Genomic DNA, 17105 nt, shown 5'->3' with positions numbered 1-17105 from the left:
AGCCAGGCAAAGCTGACTGTGAACTCATCACCTAGGCACTACTTTGAGATAAACCCAGTCGACAGGGCTGCTATGCAGCCTCAGTTGGAATTCATACCTGCCCTGTGCCCCAATGGCAGGACCCAGGAGGCAGGGTTTGCACTCAGAGAGAGTCACCCCTCCATCCGTTTCACCTGCCTAGGAATACAGGAGGGGCAGGTGCAGATTTCACGCTTTAGAGCTGTAGCTGACCCTTATTTTTCTAAAGCCTGGGGTCCAAATGATACTCTCATTTACACTGCAGGCAATGTGCCAGCTTTCTCACTGGCTACACTCTATAATGTCAGTGGAACTGTACTGCTGCCACTGAGAGCAGGACATATCTCACCGTCGTGAGGCACTGCTGGGTTTGCCCATTGCTGACACAGGTCTGTGGTGCTTTCCTTGTAAGAGCCAGCCTGGAGAAGCTTTCTGTGATGTTCTCCCATCTTTGGAGCCCCTGAACTGTAGATAAAGAAATAAACAGCTCTAGGGTGCATTGATTACAGCCAATAATAATTTAACTGGCCTGCCTCACTAAAAGGTGACGTTATTTCCCATATAGCCACCATTTAAATAAATGCTGCTGTTATGTATTATACATGTGTTTACTATCCATTATGACTGTTTATTCTGTATAGAGCAGCAGACAGCACCAAAAACATCATAGGCATTTTATAGGCATGTCAGAAGACAAGGTCCTTGCCCTGAGAAACTCAGTCTAATCTAGGGAAAGAAGTGTGTGCGGTGGTGGGGAATGTAAAACGTTTGCACTACTTTGAGATAAACCCATATTTTGATCACCTTGTGCATGGTATGGGCCACATCCTTGGCTGGTGTAAATTGGTATAGCTCCACTGACTTCAATGACCACAGAACATCAATGGAGCTACACTGGCTGAGGATCTGTCCGTATGATTTTATTACCCCTTTGGGTAGGGACCGTGTTTTCCTGTTTTTCCCAGCCCTGAACACAGTTGGCCTTCCTCAAATAAAAAGAGAGAATATAATTAATCTTAGAATTGCTGCTACGCTTCTCATCTCCAGGATGTATTTGCGTACCCTCCATGTGTCCCCTTTGGGGGTCCTAACAAAGAGCTGCATAGAGTGATCATAAAATGATGATTAAATGAAGAGTCACAACAATGATTCGAGGGCTGGAGAAAATGCCTTATAGTGAGAGACTTAACAAGCTCCACCTGTTCGGCGTATCCAAATGAAGATGAAGAGGTGGCTGGATTACAGTATATAAGCACTTTCACAGGGAGAAAACACTGGATACGAATGCAATCTTTCATCTAGTGAAGAAAGGCATAACACGAGGCATAACAAGAACCAATGGCAAGAAGTTAAAGCCGGACAAATCTGAATTAGAAATAAGGCACAGACTTTTAACAGTGAGGGTGATTAGTCATTGGGAAGAAACTATCAAAGGAAGTAGTGGGTTCTCCATCTCTTGATATCTTCAGACCAAGACCGGACACCTTTCTGGAAGATGTGCTTGTGTCAAACATAAGTTATTGGACTCAATACAGGGGTAATTGCGTGAAATTTTATGGCCTGCTTTACTCAGCAGGTCAGACTAGATGATCTAATGGTCCCCTCTAGCCTGAAAATCTATTAATCCTGCCCCCATTGGAATCAACGGCAATTTGGCCATTGACTTCAGGGGGGTCAGGATTTCGTCCCTAGGGCCTGAATCAAAGCCTATTACAGATTCCCATTGACTTCAGTGGGCTTTGGATCAGGTTCCTAATTCCCCTGATTTCTACATTTTTCCCTGCACCTCCTTTGAAAGGCAACCATAGTAATTATTTATTTGATTTATTTCTAGATTGCTGACATGGAAACAAAACCAGAAAAGGGACAGACTGCTGTCAGGTGGGAATTGCTTTTGGGTTGATTGTATGGTGCTATCTAATGGGGTTTGGAAATAATGGAACTTGGATGCCCTTCTCAGCCAGAGTTTGAATCCAATCAATATTCCTGAGTGGAAGGAGGCTTCAGGTGTCAGCCGCTTTGGCTCAGTCCCTGGTGAGCTGTAAAATTCCCATCACACTTGCCAGGCAGAATTAGGTATTACTAGCAGTCACCTCCTAAGAAGTTCAGAAATGAGATGGCAAAAAAAAAACAAAAAAAAAACACATCAAGAAAACAACTGCTTTCTTGTCACTTTGAAGGAGGAGGACACTATAGTCCTCTATTGCTCCTGATCTGACAGCACCAGGAGCAAGCAGGCTGGAAAACTGCACCAGCTAACTGGGCCCGTCATTGCTGCTCTGGAAATTTCCCAACCCATGATGATCATTCATCTCAACCCACCTCAGGCCTGATTCTCCCCTCTCCTTCACCTTGTGCAGTCATTGACCCTTGCGGGCATCTGTCTACAGCTATCAAACCAGAATTCTCCATTCCAAGCGATGGCAAGGTTTGACCTCCATGTTGCTCAGGTGTAAAGGATTATACAAGGTGTCAGGCAGCAGAGAATCAGGCCCCCAGGGATGGATTCAGTGCCAACACCGCTGCTGGGATGGCACTGAGGTTAATGGGAGGCAGCCTGTTTTGCCCCCTGGCACATGGTTGACCTAACTTGCGCCCTTGGTGGAGTTGTACAGAAGTGCTGTGTCCCAGGTAAGGGTATTTCTTCTCTATGGTACAGCTAGGGCTCCCACGCTCAGTTTCCAGATCCCCAGCTGTTGCCTCTCTTGCGTGGAGACACTCCTCTCTCCCTTCTGACCAGCGTATGCCCAGGCCAGACAGTTGTCCTAGGATACCTGCTTTTTTTCTCTTCAGAGATGGATAGCAGCATAATTGCTACAGATATGTCACCCCACAGCTCTTTCTAAGCCAGCCTTTGTTCCTCAGGTGAAAGCAGTACAGAGAAAACATTAAAAACCATGAAAGATCCTCCATGCAGGTTAATAAGCTTCCCAGAGTTCATCCCAGCTCTCATGTGGGTTCTGGCAAGTGCAGTCTTTTCATACCTCGCCCAAGGGGTAGGGCCGGTGCAACCCATTAGGCAACCTAGACAGTCGCTTAAGGTGCTAACATTTGGGGGGCAGTGACTGCGGCAGCCAGACCTTCTGCCGCCTCTGTCGGGGGCACCATTTCGGGGGCGGGACCTTCTGCCACCTAGGGTGGCAAAAAAGCTGGTGGCGCTCCTACTGAGGGGCATCCTTGTGGTTACAAGTTCATCAGAGCTTCAGATCAGAACAAGCACACAATCTTAGGAGCTCCTTGTAGGTCAAGTCCTCCCAATCTTCCCTTAAAGACTGGGGCCTGCCAAGGACCAGGGGTTTTGGTCATGTGCTGGATCAGGAAGAAGGGCCTGAGTGTATCTAAACTCTGGTTGGTCTCTGGAGAATCCAGTTTGAATGAGTATGTGCATTTCTCCCCACAGAGGTGACATCTAAGGGTTGATAATGGAGAAGGTTCATTAGCCTCCCCACTCCCTACTTGAGAAGGTACATACAATGTCACAACAACACATACACAATGGCATTTTTAATACTGCATACTCCAAAGGTGTTAACCCTGATTCAATAAGGTTTAACTTAAATCCATAAGATTTGTTCAGTACATTACAGGATACTGACAGTCTGTCACATGCTGATCTGCCTCTGCTGCACCCCCTTTCCTCCTGCTTCCTTCCTCTCGTCTCCAGAATGCTCAGTCCCAGGCCTGCCCTGGCCTCAGGGCCAGCTCCAGGCACCAGCGCAGCAAACAGGTGCTTGGGGCGGCCAACAGACAGGGGTGGCACATCCGGCTCTTCGGCGGAAATTCGGCAGCGGGTCCCTCAGTCCCTCTCGGAGGGAAGGACCTGCCGCCGAATTGTTGCTGAAGAAGTGGCAGCGGTAGAGATGCCACCAAAGTGCCACCAATCTCAGCTTTTTTCTTTTTTTTTCGCCGCTTGGGGCAGCAAAAACACTGGAGCCAGCCTTGCCTGGCCTGTCCCTTGTGACCAGGCTGCTGCAGAAGCAGCACCGAGTACTGTAAAAGAGGGTACTGATTTCAAACTCTGCAGTGCAAGTCCCTCTTGGAAGGAAGGTATGAAGAAGAACGTCTCTGCTGAAGGCATACGTTACTAATGGCCAGATAGCTTGGTGCACAGCCCCAGTAGAATGTATCATTCATTGCCTTATTGGTTAGCTGAATCTAGAAGCACTTTCATAACCACTGTCAGTAGTGACTGAACATCACAGTGAGACATGCTTAGTAGAGCTGATCAGGAAGTTTTTTATTTTCCTGGGGAAAATTCTGACAAAATGAAAAAGGTTTTCAGTTTTCCTTGAGTTCTTTTCTTCAAAATTTTTGGGTTTTCACTGAAAACATTTGGTTTGATTGTTTTTTGGCCAATAAGACAGTTTAATTTTTTTTTTCAGTTGTTGGCAACTGAAAAATTTCAACTGATTGAGCAAACATTTTTGCTTTTACTGAGACTTTTCTCCTGACCACCTAAATTTTTTCCGTTTTTGGGAACTGAAACAACATTGATTTTTCAATGAACAATCCAAAATGTTGTGTCGAAAAAGACATTTCTATAGAAACTTCCATGTAGATGAAAAAAACATTTTTTGTTTTAAAAAAATTATAACCAGCTCTAATATTTAGGCCTGATCTGCACTTAAATGTTTTGCTGAAATAGCCGTGTCTGTTAGGAGTGTGAAAAAAAAAAATCACACCCCTGACCAACATCAAAATGCAAGCACAAACACTAGTGTAAACACAGTTATACTGGCAAAAAAATCCTTTTGCTAGTGAAACTTATTTCACTCGGAACTGGTATAAGCTATCCCGGCAAATGCACTGCCAGTATGAATTGCATGTCGACTTGCCAGTACAGCTACACTGTGCAGGTAAGACCTAGTTTCCTTGGAAGAGGTCAAATCTCCTCTTGGAGTGGCCCCACAGAGATTGCCTGCGAGTTCTAACAGTCAGTTCATAGGGGAGAAAGGGGGTGCGGTGGCAGTCAACTCTGGGGGAAATAAGGGGTTAAATTATATGAGGGTGGGAACCAGTAATCGTAGAATGAATAGGTGGGCAACAGCCCAGGCTTAAATGTTGGTATCTGGCAGGCCATAACAATTAAAAGGTAAAAAGTGCATTAGGAGAGACTGAGAGGCTCATGTAAAATATCTGGTGCTGTATTTCTCCAGATTCATATGACACCATAATAAAATATGGCTTCCTTGCAGGTTCATTAATGCTTTGGACCAAGATGTCAACGTCACCATTGGCAGAGAGGAGATCATCAGTGTTAATAAGAACTACAGTGTTTCAAAATACACAACGTTAGAGAGGGGAAAGTAAGATTCCTTAACTCAGCTAAAGCCTACATCTGGAGTTCATTGCCCCCTCTAGGTGGGGCTTCTCTCGGGCTGATACAAAGATCCTTGAGCACCATCTCCCAGTTTGCTCACTACATTTGTAAAAGCAGACACGTCCCATTTGGATAGACTTGGAGGGAAGCAGAGTTGTTACTCCATGGGGTGTCCAGCAGATCAAGGTCCCTTTCTGTGATCTATAGTCAGATTAATTCAGCGTCTGGTCAATGCCAAGACTAGCTCTTTCTCCAAGGCTGTTACTGCTTGGGATAGATGATTAAGATACAGTGAAGGGGGCAAATTCTGAAATCCATGATTTGGATTTCCATTACCCAAGTAAAGATGTAGCAGTTTGGCCCAATATCTTACTTTAGCTATTGTAAGGGCCAAGTCAAGCAAACCCCTTGGAATGTGTCAAAAATACAGTGTGTGACTTTCTCCGACTTGCCCCAAATTCTTATTCCGTGTCGTCTGGGAAATGCAGGAGAGAATGGGCAAGGCATCCAGAACTGGTGTGTGATTTGCTAGAGGTAGGGGAATTGTAGGGATGGTTATCTGTTAAACAGGATGACGGGAGAGCTGCACGGTGCCCCTGCTGAAGGGATGATAACAAGCGTGATTCTCTGTGGGGCTCAAGCTATAATCAGCACTGAGATGTCGGCACCATAGCCATTTGTATGGCTGGGGCTTGGGCGAAGCCACACTGGTATTTCAGCCTGTCTCTGCTGGGCTTCAGGTTTGGCAGAACTGTCTGAACTGAATACGCTGGTATTTCTAAGGTGCCCATCACTCTAACACATGTTAGGTTCAAAAAAAGTTTGCACAACTCCCCCCTTCCTATGCACCCCTGCCCAAGAACTTTATTGCTGAGATTCAGCTGCCACTCTGGTAACTGCATCCAGCCCCTATGCATCTGAATGGAAATCTCACTTGTCCACAGCAAGACGAACACATCTGAAGGCAAGTCCTGTTCTTTTGAAAGCAAATGGTTAACTAGATTGTGGAGGTGTAGAGCTCATTTTCTTAAGAGAGCTGAAGACTCTATGGGCCCTTCTGAAGTGTTTGGTCCACAAACCTTGAAGGAGCGGGATTTAATTTTGAAGAAAAATAAACTCAGGAAATTAGGAGATCAGTGCCAGATAGAAGCAGAAATCATTAAAAAACGCCAGGAATTTAATGTACCATAAGCTGAATTTAACCAATACTCACAAAGTAGTCCTGAAAGGAAGGGAACTCAAAGCAATAGGAAAAACTCTAGAGCAGCCCATGGAGATTTATATGACTACAACTGTAGTCTATTCAATCCCCCTAGTCCACTTCAGGAGTATTTTTAATGGCTCTGTTCTGTGCTCTTTGTCTATGAAACTAACCAGCAAATACTGTACTTTGTCCTTGTATCAAGATACAATGTACAGTGCAAAACTGAAGCTACGGAAGTCACCCTGGATCTAGGCCTGCTTGACTTCGGAGCATCGTACACCATTGTTATAACTAAAGTAAGTTACGCTTTTATTTTAACATATTGTTTCCATGCTGCATTCAGCCCGTATCTGTCACTGCTCTTGCTCTTCCACTGGCGACTGTTCCTTTGCCCTGGTAGGAATGGGGGAGTGGCCATTTAAAGGCATGAATTACATGTGGGTCAATGGGAGCCTGAGGAAGATTTTTGGTACCCACCCGTGTGAATTAATGCAGCCTGCAGCCATCCCACCACAATCTGTCATCTTGTCAGATAAGGGGTAAGGCCTGGCAAGTACATTGGATGGGAACCCTCTAAGGAAAACCATGTGATCCACGAATTGCTCTTGGCAATTCCACTAAGCAACATTGTTTGCACTGAGTTAATACTGACCCAGCAAGTACTAGTGGGCTGCTGTGCTGCTGGAAACACCATCTTTTGAATGAGGCATTCTGGTCTTGTCTATATGTGGTCACTGAAATACTGTCCTAACAGAAACCCCTTGGCCACATCACTTTGCAGAAACATTCTACCATGTCCCCAGACCTAAACTACCAATTTCTAGGCCAATATGACATGTTTTGAGGATTTTAGATGGGGTTAGGGTACAAAACGGTGAGTAAGATTGGAAAGACCTTGCTCTGTCCTTCCAGTCCTCAGTTGGGGTCAATGTAGTAAATTTGGGCTGTAACCAAGGAAACCCTTTATTCTTAGCTGGTTTAGAGCAATGGAAAGGAAGGATTTCATTAATAAAACACCCCTTGCTGGGGTTTGAGCACCTTCTGAGCCATGTACGGTCAAATCCTTTTAACTGATGCCCTTGCTCAAATCTTCTGTTCTGTTCTGGTTGGCAAAGGCTAAGTATATAAATGTGATCAGATCAGTTACTATTTAAGCCTTTCCAGTGCACAGTCATACAGATAAACCAGGTCTGACAGGAAAACATTGCTCAGCTGTCCTCTCTGTCTCTGACCACAGGCTTGTGATTCGGATAGCAAAGTGCCGTTAACTACTCCCAGGTAATAAAGTCTCCCTTTTGGATAACTAATGGGATCTGTCCATGTCTGGAAAGCCCAACCATCTAAAGAAAAAACTGCAACCACAAAATAACCAGCTGTGGCTAGAATGGGGTGTAGAATTCTAAAGGGAATAGACATACGCTGTCATCTTTATGAACAAGGATTTATGTAGCTAACCCATAAATGCTATCAGGAATCACACTCATCCAGTCCTTGAGAATATACTCTTAAGTCTATCTCTGAACTATAAGCATTCCAAAGTTTATGCAATAAGTAGCATCATTTGCACGGTATCTTTTTGCTCAGATAACTTTTACAATTTTGGTTACCTTAACAACCTCAGTCCGGTTCTACAAATCAGCAAATGGATCTTGGCCAATTTGTTTATCCTCTGCGAAGGGATGTTTTTCTTATCTCTGCAACTCATGTTATCAGTAAGTGTGATTGTGATTACGTAAAAGTCGTTTTATAGTGTAAATAATCGTTGGAATGAGCTGACTCAGATATATGCATAATGCTGCCCTCTGCTGGATGGAATTAGGACTGCTCAGATTCAGCTATGTATCATAGGCCCTGACGCTAATGGTGTTTCTCCTTCATTTTAAATGGTAGAAGTCTGTGTTTTGGAGGCACGAGAATTTGGATTCTATTCCTATTGTCAGTGCTATGTAGAAGAGTAACATCGGCGTAGCCCTAAGTAGACACAGATTTATTATGATATATTGGACCAGATCATCAGCCGTGTAAACTGGTGCAGCTGCATTGACTTGAATGGAGGGACACTGGCTAGCAGTAGCTCAGGCCCAGCCCATTATTTTTAGGGTAGATTTTGCTCTTCCTAGACTGAGGCTACTGAACTGAAATTAGCCATACTGTGCAGGGCACCTCCCCCCCTCCGATGGAGAGGAGACTCATGAACTCTTCTGGGCTTGTTCAGCACTAATGAGGTGCACATACCTGTAAAGCTAGCTCTGCCTGCAGGGGAGGGGAGGGGAGGGGGGAGTTTAAAAAGGAAAAACCTGCCACAGGAAGGGGGCACTGAAGAGTCAAAGACTGCTGACCACGGAGAGAGATCAGCCAAGAGGAACACAGGTGCTGGTCTCACTGTTCCTGGAACTGCATGGACCAGCTGTAGAGCAGAATGTCCCAAGAGGAGGGACTGGATGTAGACTTTTAATTAAAGGCAATAGCCCTGCTGAAAGCCCAAGCCCAAAGGGCTGACTTGTGAAAGACTGCTTAAGACTGCCACCTGTGCCTTCCTTTGCTTTCATCTGGATTCCCATCTCATAAGGAAAAGAGAGCATAAGAATGACCATACTGGATCAGACCAAAGGTCCATCTAGCCCAGTGTCCTGTGTTCCGACAGTGGCCGATGCCAGGTGCCCAAGAGGGAATGAACAGAACAGGTGATCATCAAGTGATCCTTCCCCTGAGAAAAAGTCTTTTTTGTTGTTGTTGTTGGTTTGTTTGTTTTGCTTAAAGACCCCTTGTATTCTATGAGTGGTGGTAGAGGGGACATAAACAATTTGAAGTTGGGGCTGGTGAGGACTCAGGGGAGCCCTTAACCCGTCCCACACACTTACTTTTATTTTTAAAATGTGCATTTAGGGGCTTTCTTATTTGGCAAAAGAGATTGCACCCCTTTGCACACAAAGACCAATTGTTTCCATGTATTCCCACAAGCCTATGGCACAGAACATAAATCAATGTGGCTATTTTTTGTTTACTTCCTATTTTTGCCCTCCATCGGTAAGGGGCCACTAATACAAAACTCATGTGCTATAAACAAAGACAGTTCTTGACCTACATTACTAAGATCACCCCCTTTAATACTAAAAATGCAAGAGTCTCCCAAGCCCTTTGCTTGTTTATGCTCTTTCCTTATTTATTTTTTTGTGTGCAGCATTTCTTTCAGCTTGGACACTGAAAATCAAGGATGTTCATTTCACTTTTGTTTATCCCCACAGTGATTGGCCAATATTGTACTAATGCATAAAAATAACGAACTAGCCCCAAGAGTTTCAGCAGCTCTTCAAGTAGATGGGTATTGAGGGAAGCCACAGGTGGCTGGAGAGATGGCCAGTCATGACCTAACCAATTGGGACAAAGCCTGGCATTCTCACTCAGTTTCTTCAAAAGGGAGTTTAGCTTGAGTCATGACCAAGTGGAGGCTTTGGAATCTGGCCCCACTGTTTGCTCCTTCCTATCAGAATGAGGGAATGAGTAACACCTTGCAGCAGTACCAGGTTGGACAATGGATTCAGCTCATGGTTGTGCTCATGGTATATGAGGCCCTCAAGAATTGTTCTCCAAGGTACTTGAATGATTGTCACTCATACGCTGTCCTTTCTGGGCTGTCCACATTCATCTCTATTGCTCTGTCTCCAAGCGGACAAGGATGAGGCAGGGGATGCTCAGTTCAGGGGCTCCATCTATCGAACTCTATCGCTGACCACAGTCCTGCTGTGGCTGTCTCTTAAGGCTCCGTGCAAGGCCTTCCCATCTGTCTGAGGTCATCTTTGACCTTCCTGACCTCTCCATTTTACCATCTGTTCCCCTCTGGGCAATTTTTTTTTTCTGTAGGCTCAGTGGCCATTTCTCTCTAGGCCCAGCTCAGTTCTAATTATTACTACGAATTGTACAGCACTCAGATCCCCTGTGATGGGTGCTGCATAAATAAATGAACTACACGCCATGTATGGCATGTTAGTGTGGTTGACTGTAAGATGTAAATCGCTAGGGACGGTGTCTCCATCTGGCTTTCATCAATCTCCAGTTATTTTTAGGGGTTAGTGATATTTCTTTGGGGTCTAGTGAGCACAGAAATTCTTCTCCCCCCTTTTAGCTTTCTAAATACACTCTCTTGATTTGCCTCCCTTTAGGGTGATTAAGTGCATCTTCTGCACATTTCTGTTCTACATAATATCCTTCCTGAAAGGAGAGTTTGCTGTTGACTTTAAGTCAGTGTAGCCCAGTGTTTTCTTGGCTACCACTCAAATTTTTCTCTCTCTGAATTGGAGCAGATTTTACTGAAATCTAGAAAAATAAAATAAAAGCATTGTAAATGAATATACAATAAACCATATGGGTCCGTCTGGCAGAGGTTTAGAACAATAATCCTCTCTTGGATCTGTGCAGCGGATCGTGATTCCGGTATCTTGCACTCCTGACTTGCCCAGAATTTTGCTAGCAGAGAGGAAGAGCACAGTTCAGATCCACCTAGTGAATTGAAGGGCAGGATTTTGCTTCAATCTTTAAAGGAAAACCCGTTTTTGGTAAATTCTGCATGGAAGCCAATGTAATATAGATCTCACACTTCAGCAGCTAATCAATGTGACTTTTTATTTTCTCACTTAGACTTCTGCAAACACTACTGAAGCATGGAAGACAGAAGATATCATGGCCAACAATGTCCATATTGCTTGGCAATTGCCACAGTACCTGTTAATATCAGCCGGGGAAGTGATGTTCTCCGTTACGGGATTAGCATTCTCTTATTCTCAGGTATTGTACTTGGAATTGATGGTTTGTAGTTTAGAATCCATTAGTCTTGACTCTTTTTTTCTTCTTCTATTCCTGCCTCTGCCACTGAGTTGTAACAGAGCCTTGGGCATGACACTTTATGGTAACATCTCTGTGCTTCAGTTTAAAATGGGGATAGTGATGTGTGTATCTCACAGAAGGGATGTGAAGCTAAATTCAGTCAAGCGTTGAAAGTGCCTTGATACCCTTGGAAGAAGGATGCTTTAGGAGGGCAAAATATTACTGGGTTGCAGTTATAAGAAATTGGGACTGTGAGGCAGACTTGGGGAAATGGTTAATGTAGATGTTCCAAATTCTGCTCTAAACTATACTCAGGTAACCTCCCATCAAGTCAGGACTGAAACAACAAGCGGAATTTGGGTCAGTCACTTTTCAAGGGGAAGGACCCAAATGCCATAGCATCAGTTTCCCCCAAGATGATTTTCTTCTTCTCATTTTTATGCATATTTTATAGAGACAGCAGCCAAAATGTAACATGAATGACTCTGTTCACTGCTGGTGCAAGTTGGTGCAGCTCTACTGACTCCAGTGGACACTAGCAGATAATTTGACCCTGTTATCTAGAAGTCAAATGATCCCTTGCTGCTACTCATATGTAAGCCCATTGCATTTACAGCTGTGCACACCTCATGCCATTATTGGGGTTACACAGGTGTAATGCAAGGGAAATTTGGGCTCTAAAAGCTTACTATTTAACTCTTTCCTGTCTTTTCAGTTGGATTCTCACTAGAGAAATGGGGGTGGTCCTTGGATGTAGAAATAGTGGAATACTGAGGAGGAATAAGAAGATATACCTACCTAGTCTCTGTGTACAGCATTGGAGCCCAGTTTAGTGTCCCCAAATTAAAAAGGATGTTGTAAATTTTAAGAGGGTTCAAGAAAGAGCTACAAGAAAACTTGTCTTGCAATGAGAGACTAAAGGAGCTCAGAGAAGCTTAGTGAAGAGAAGGGAAGAGGCGACTTGAGCATGGTCACTAGGTGCTTATATGGAGAGAAGGTATCTGCTACAAGAGGGCTAATCTAGCAGACAAGGGCATAACAAGATCCATTCATCTGGATGTTGAAGTTAGACAAAGTTATACTGGGAATATGGTACACATTTTTAACTGTGAAGATAATTAACCATTGGGACAGTTTATGAAGGGATGTGGTAAATTCTCCATCAGTTGGGAGACTTTTAGTCATGACTGGGTCTCTTTCAGCTCTGATCCAACCACAAGGTATTGGGCTAGAGAGGTTGAATTGATTGGGTTGAATTCTATGGCCAGCCTGTGCTATGCAGGGGGTCAGACTAGATGATCATTTCTGGCCTTAAAATGTATGAATCTATGGGGCTTGCAGCAGTGGGGCTAGCAGGGGCACAGGTCTGTCCCAGACATGTCTCCTTTATCCTGGCACACCCCATCCTGGACCCAATCTACACACATCCTGGAAAGCCCCTGTGCTCGTGACCCAGGCGCTGTGTTAGACCAGAGTTGTGGCTCTGCTTGGAGGAATGGGGGACAATTAAGTGTGCAGCCCCTTGGTAATCACCTTGCAGCCATGGGCCAGGCAGAAAGTCGCCATGGTAGAGAAGAAAATTCCTCCCACATCAGTCCTGTTTCTCTCTGTAGAGCACCCACCCCTCCACACACCTGTAAGGCAGGAAATAAGAGGGAAGGAAAGCAGCTGAACACGAAAACCGAGGAAAACCCACTTATCAGGCCTATGCGTTGTTATTTTCAGGCTCCCGTCAGCATGAAATCAGTGCTCCAGGCAGGCTGGCTGCTCACCGTGGCCTTTGGAAATGTCATTGTGCTCATTGTTGCCCAAGCAGCGCTGCTGGAGCAGGTATGGCTTTGAATATTACTGACCGCGTTTGAACCGAGGTCATGACATTGGCAGAATCCCAAGACCGGCTCTCTGCTAGTAAAGCATTTGGTAGATTTAGGGCCTAATTATTTTCTTTCCAAGCACTCAGCAGCCTCATTGGCCGCAGCGGGAGCAAGGTGTTCTCTGCACCCCCGCAAATCAGGCAGTCCAAATTGGAGACGGGCTGAGGCTGCACTGTTATTTAATTGTTCAGTAGCGGCTGGTGCTCAGATCAAGTGGTGTTGCTGGAGCAGAGGCAGCAGGGACCATGTGCGGAATGTGGTATATACCCTGCCTCTGTGGGCCTAAGCTGCAGTAGCCTCCCAGAAGTCTGTTAATCCCTGTCTTTTGCCTTGGCTGTCTGTACTCCACTGGAGGCAGCCAAGCATCCTGCAGCCTCTCGGGTTTGTGCAGCTATCTCTAGCTCCACCAGGAGATCTCTAGTGGCAGCAAAGGGTACTGCAACCTTCAGAACACCCGTCACACAACACATCTGTGTCATTATTGGTCAGGCTGAGCCCCACTAGTCCCCAAGGGTTAGCTGTCCCTGTTGGTCTGAATCAGTCCGGGTTGGATTTGGATATGGTTTTCTGCAAACTGTCCGTATTCTGGGGGTCTTGCAGAAAAGGTTCTGGCTGGGGTTGATTTAAGTTAAAATTTAACACTAAATTCAAATACACAGGAACAGAATAGATTTTTGCCTAGCCCATAAGCTGTTAGAGTGTATTCCCATCCATTGAAAAGGGGGGAAGCAGATAGGGCACACTCAGACTGGATTCTGAGGAGAAGCCCTAATTAAACTAATTCGATCGGTCCAATTAGTTTGATCTATAATCCATCTGTTTATAATTAGCATGGTATATGTAAGGCAGGCTTCTAAGTGGCTTACAAGAAAAGTCACTCACGACTTCCACCATGAGCACTCCTGGGAAGTCAAGGTACTGTTTTTAAGGAGCCACTTTAAAATGAAGTGTGATGCCCTTCGTGTTAGGCACAGAGTCCTCAGAGTTGTTCTTTTTCTTCTCCAGTGGGCTGAGTTTGTCTTGTTCGCTTGCCTCCTCTTTGCCGTGTGTATCATTTTCTCCATCATGGGATATTTCTACGTTAGCGTGGATCCCGAAGACCTAACAAAAAAAGAAGACGAGAAAGAGATGCCCAGTAATGGAAACGTGATTAGCCTCGTTCCCCAGAAAACGGAGCTATAACGTGACTGTGGGTTGGGCTGGTTGCTTTTTTTAAACAGCACATTAAGAGGAAGGAGGTTTGGGAATGGGGATGGGGTTTTTTGCATTCTGGCCTCTCACTCAAAATGTATCTTTCTGCTAAACTGGAAAAAATTCCCCTTTTCTCCAAACAAGGGGTCTGAAAATTTGTATAAAACTGCCTGGGAAAGCTCCCCTAGGATTTAAGGCACTATTACAAATAAATACAATGTAATTTTAAATCTGCCCACCCTTTATAGCCAGGAAATTATTTTCTGTGACTTGGCTTTAAATATATATTTAGCAGCAGAGGGAAGCACGTACACTGGACTTTGAGACAACACCGCTGATTTATGTAAGCATTTGGAAGAACAGGATGGAATTTACGGAAGAACAATTTGGTGGAATGATTGGTAGGAGGTTTCCGTGTCATCAGTAAGGTTGGGAAGAGTTATGTATAATCATGGAAGATTTCATCATGTGATTTTTTTTCTGGGCATTTTGCTTCCATTGTTACATATTACAAGGGGTCTTGATTTATGGTTTCTACCTCCGGATCCACATGTAATAATGGGCAATGAAATGTTGCAGGACAAAATGTCCCCCAGAAACTACCCTACAAGATGTGCACACTGCCATCTGTCTGTCCAATCCAGCGTTTCTCAACCCATGGGTCACAACCCAGAATGTATGAAACTTTAAAAATAGATGATATTTTGCATACAGTTTTTTAAAATAGATGCCTCTTGTGCTTCGCCGTATGTTAATGCTGTGCATACCAATAAAGTTATTTGAACATGCGGGTGCCACCCATTAGCCAGTCGGGTGCAAAGAGTTATGGGAAAGAGTGCACTGGGGAACAGCTTTCTTCCATCTCAGCCCCCACAGCTGACTGCCTCCGGAAGGGAAGTGGTAGACACTATTGGCCCAGCCGCCTATTTCTGCCATGTGCGTGGTGTTGACAACAGGGGGCACTACTGCCACTGAAATGGAGTGTTGCCGCGGTGCAGCAGATTACTGTCATACCAGTGAGAAAGGTCCACAGTAATTCTTTTCAATGCACAGCAGTTTATTGAGAAGGAATTACACAAGCGGTAAAGGGTTAGATCAAGCACCTAACTCCTATGTTAGACATTCAGAGCTATACATTCCCCTTAACGAGTCTCTTTCACAAACATACACAAACAGGCCCTGCACTAGCCTCATGCAGTTCCTGCTTGGCAAACAGAGAAGGTGGCTACCAATTTTATGGATGGCTTCTTCCTTCCAGGTCTGTTCTTCTCAGCCCTCTGGTCTGTCTCGGATTCCCTCGAGGCAAAGGCTCGGCTGCCTTGACACCCCTCTGGTCACAATCCTACTCGAGCCTATGGAGCAGAGTTTTGGCTACTCTGTCTAACAGCGTTGCTTCTTTAAGTGTTAATTAAGGAATCCCAACAGTAATTTAATTTGCTTGATTTTTATACTCTTTTTCCTCAAAGGAGTCACATGTCTTAAAAGCATGCCCAGTGGGCGTGTGGTTACTAATTTTTACCCAATTAGTATTTTTAGGAGGATACTTCAGCATGGTGCCAACTGAACATTACCCCACATTCGCTCCTTTATCAGTAATTCACTTCAGCCCCATGCATGATGTCCTTCAACAGGGTCAAGATGCCCCGGTGAGCCCATGCTCCACTCAGGATGTTCTACACGTGTTGTTTGCTTTCAAATGGACATATTTGCTGACTCAAAGATCAGTGTTGATCATCCACGCAGCATGGAGGCAGTCAGTTTCACCTCTGCCATCTGCCTGATGCTCAGTGAACTCTTTCACAGTTCAGTCATGTCAAGTCATGTTTTCACACCTTTCATTCAATATGGCCACACCAATTTGGCATCATCCCAACACATGGTGGCCTCTGCTGGTGCCCAGCTGCCTTGCAAGCTGCTTGCTACTCAAAGAATATGTAGGATTACCGGGTGTCCGGTCGAAAAGGGAATCTGGCAGCATCCGGTCAACACAGCTGACTGGATACTAAAAGTCTGGTTGGCCACAGTAACCAGCCTCCACCACTGGTGGGGCGGGAAGAGCAAGAGCTGTGCGTGGAGCCACATGGAAGGGCTGCTCTGTGCTCAGCTGCTGACACCTGACAGAGAGCAGTGGCTGGCTTCTGGACCGGGCTCCGAGAAGTAGGTGCCGCTGGCTTGGGTAGCATCCTATCTGCCCCCCTGCTGTAGCCTGATTGCTCTGGCCCTACCCTCGCTACGGGGACTGACCCATCTCCAACCCCAGGCCCCTTGCTCTGAGGACCAACCCCCACACACCCTGCTATGCCCCAGTTGGGCAGGTGAGCAGGCTCTGTGTCAGTTCCTCCCAGTCTGGCTCTGCAGGCAGCAGGTAAGTCCCAGGAGAGAGGGGAGTGAGAGGGCTGGGGGTGGGATAGCGAGCGATGGAGAGACAGGAGTGAGTGGGGGGGCAGGACCTCAGGGAAAGAGGCAGGGCTGGGATGGGGCCTTGGGGGAAGAGGCGGGGCAGGGGGCATGGCAAGGGTGTCTGGTTTTCAGCAATTAGAAAGTTGGCAACCCAAAGGACATGTGGCGGCTCCTGTGAGGGGAGATACATGTGAGAGCAGGAGATGGAGATCTGCAGGTAAGGAAAGCAAGTGCAGTCTGGCAGGAGGGAGCTTCAGGGGTCTCCTACTCAGCCCCA

At 45.5% G+C, this 17105-nt stretch overlaps 1 protein-coding gene across 2 annotated transcripts in view; it reads left to right on the top strand.

Annotated features, from left to right (window-relative positions):
* SLC15A2 (solute carrier family 15 member 2) overlaps nt 1–15216 on the top strand; it is a 59130-nt gene extending 43914 nt beyond the window's left edge. For both annotated transcript variants that reach the window (XM_032763641.2, XM_032763640.2), the window contains 6 exons: nt 1853–1899; nt 5214–5324; nt 6745–6838; nt 11178–11324; nt 13089–13193; nt 14243–15216. In XM_032763641.2, coding sequence (XP_032619532.1) covers nt 1853–1899; nt 5214–5324; nt 6745–6838; nt 11178–11324; nt 13089–13193; nt 14243–14419 — 681 coding nt within the window. In that variant the 3' untranslated portion in view covers nt 14420–15216. The remainder of the gene's footprint in view (nt 1–1852; nt 1900–5213; nt 5325–6744; nt 6839–11177; nt 11325–13088; nt 13194–14242) is intronic.
* The last annotated feature ends 1889 nt before the right edge of the window (nt 15217–17105 follow it).

The sequence above is a fragment of the Chelonoidis abingdonii genome, chromosome 10, assembly GCF_003597395.2.
Source record: "Chelonoidis abingdonii isolate Lonesome George chromosome 10, CheloAbing_2.0, whole genome shotgun sequence".
Taxonomy (NCBI): domain Eukaryota; kingdom Metazoa; phylum Chordata; order Testudines; family Testudinidae; genus Chelonoidis; species Chelonoidis abingdonii.
Note: the sequence above shows the minus strand (reverse complement) of the source record. Positions and strands in the feature narration are given on the sequence as shown.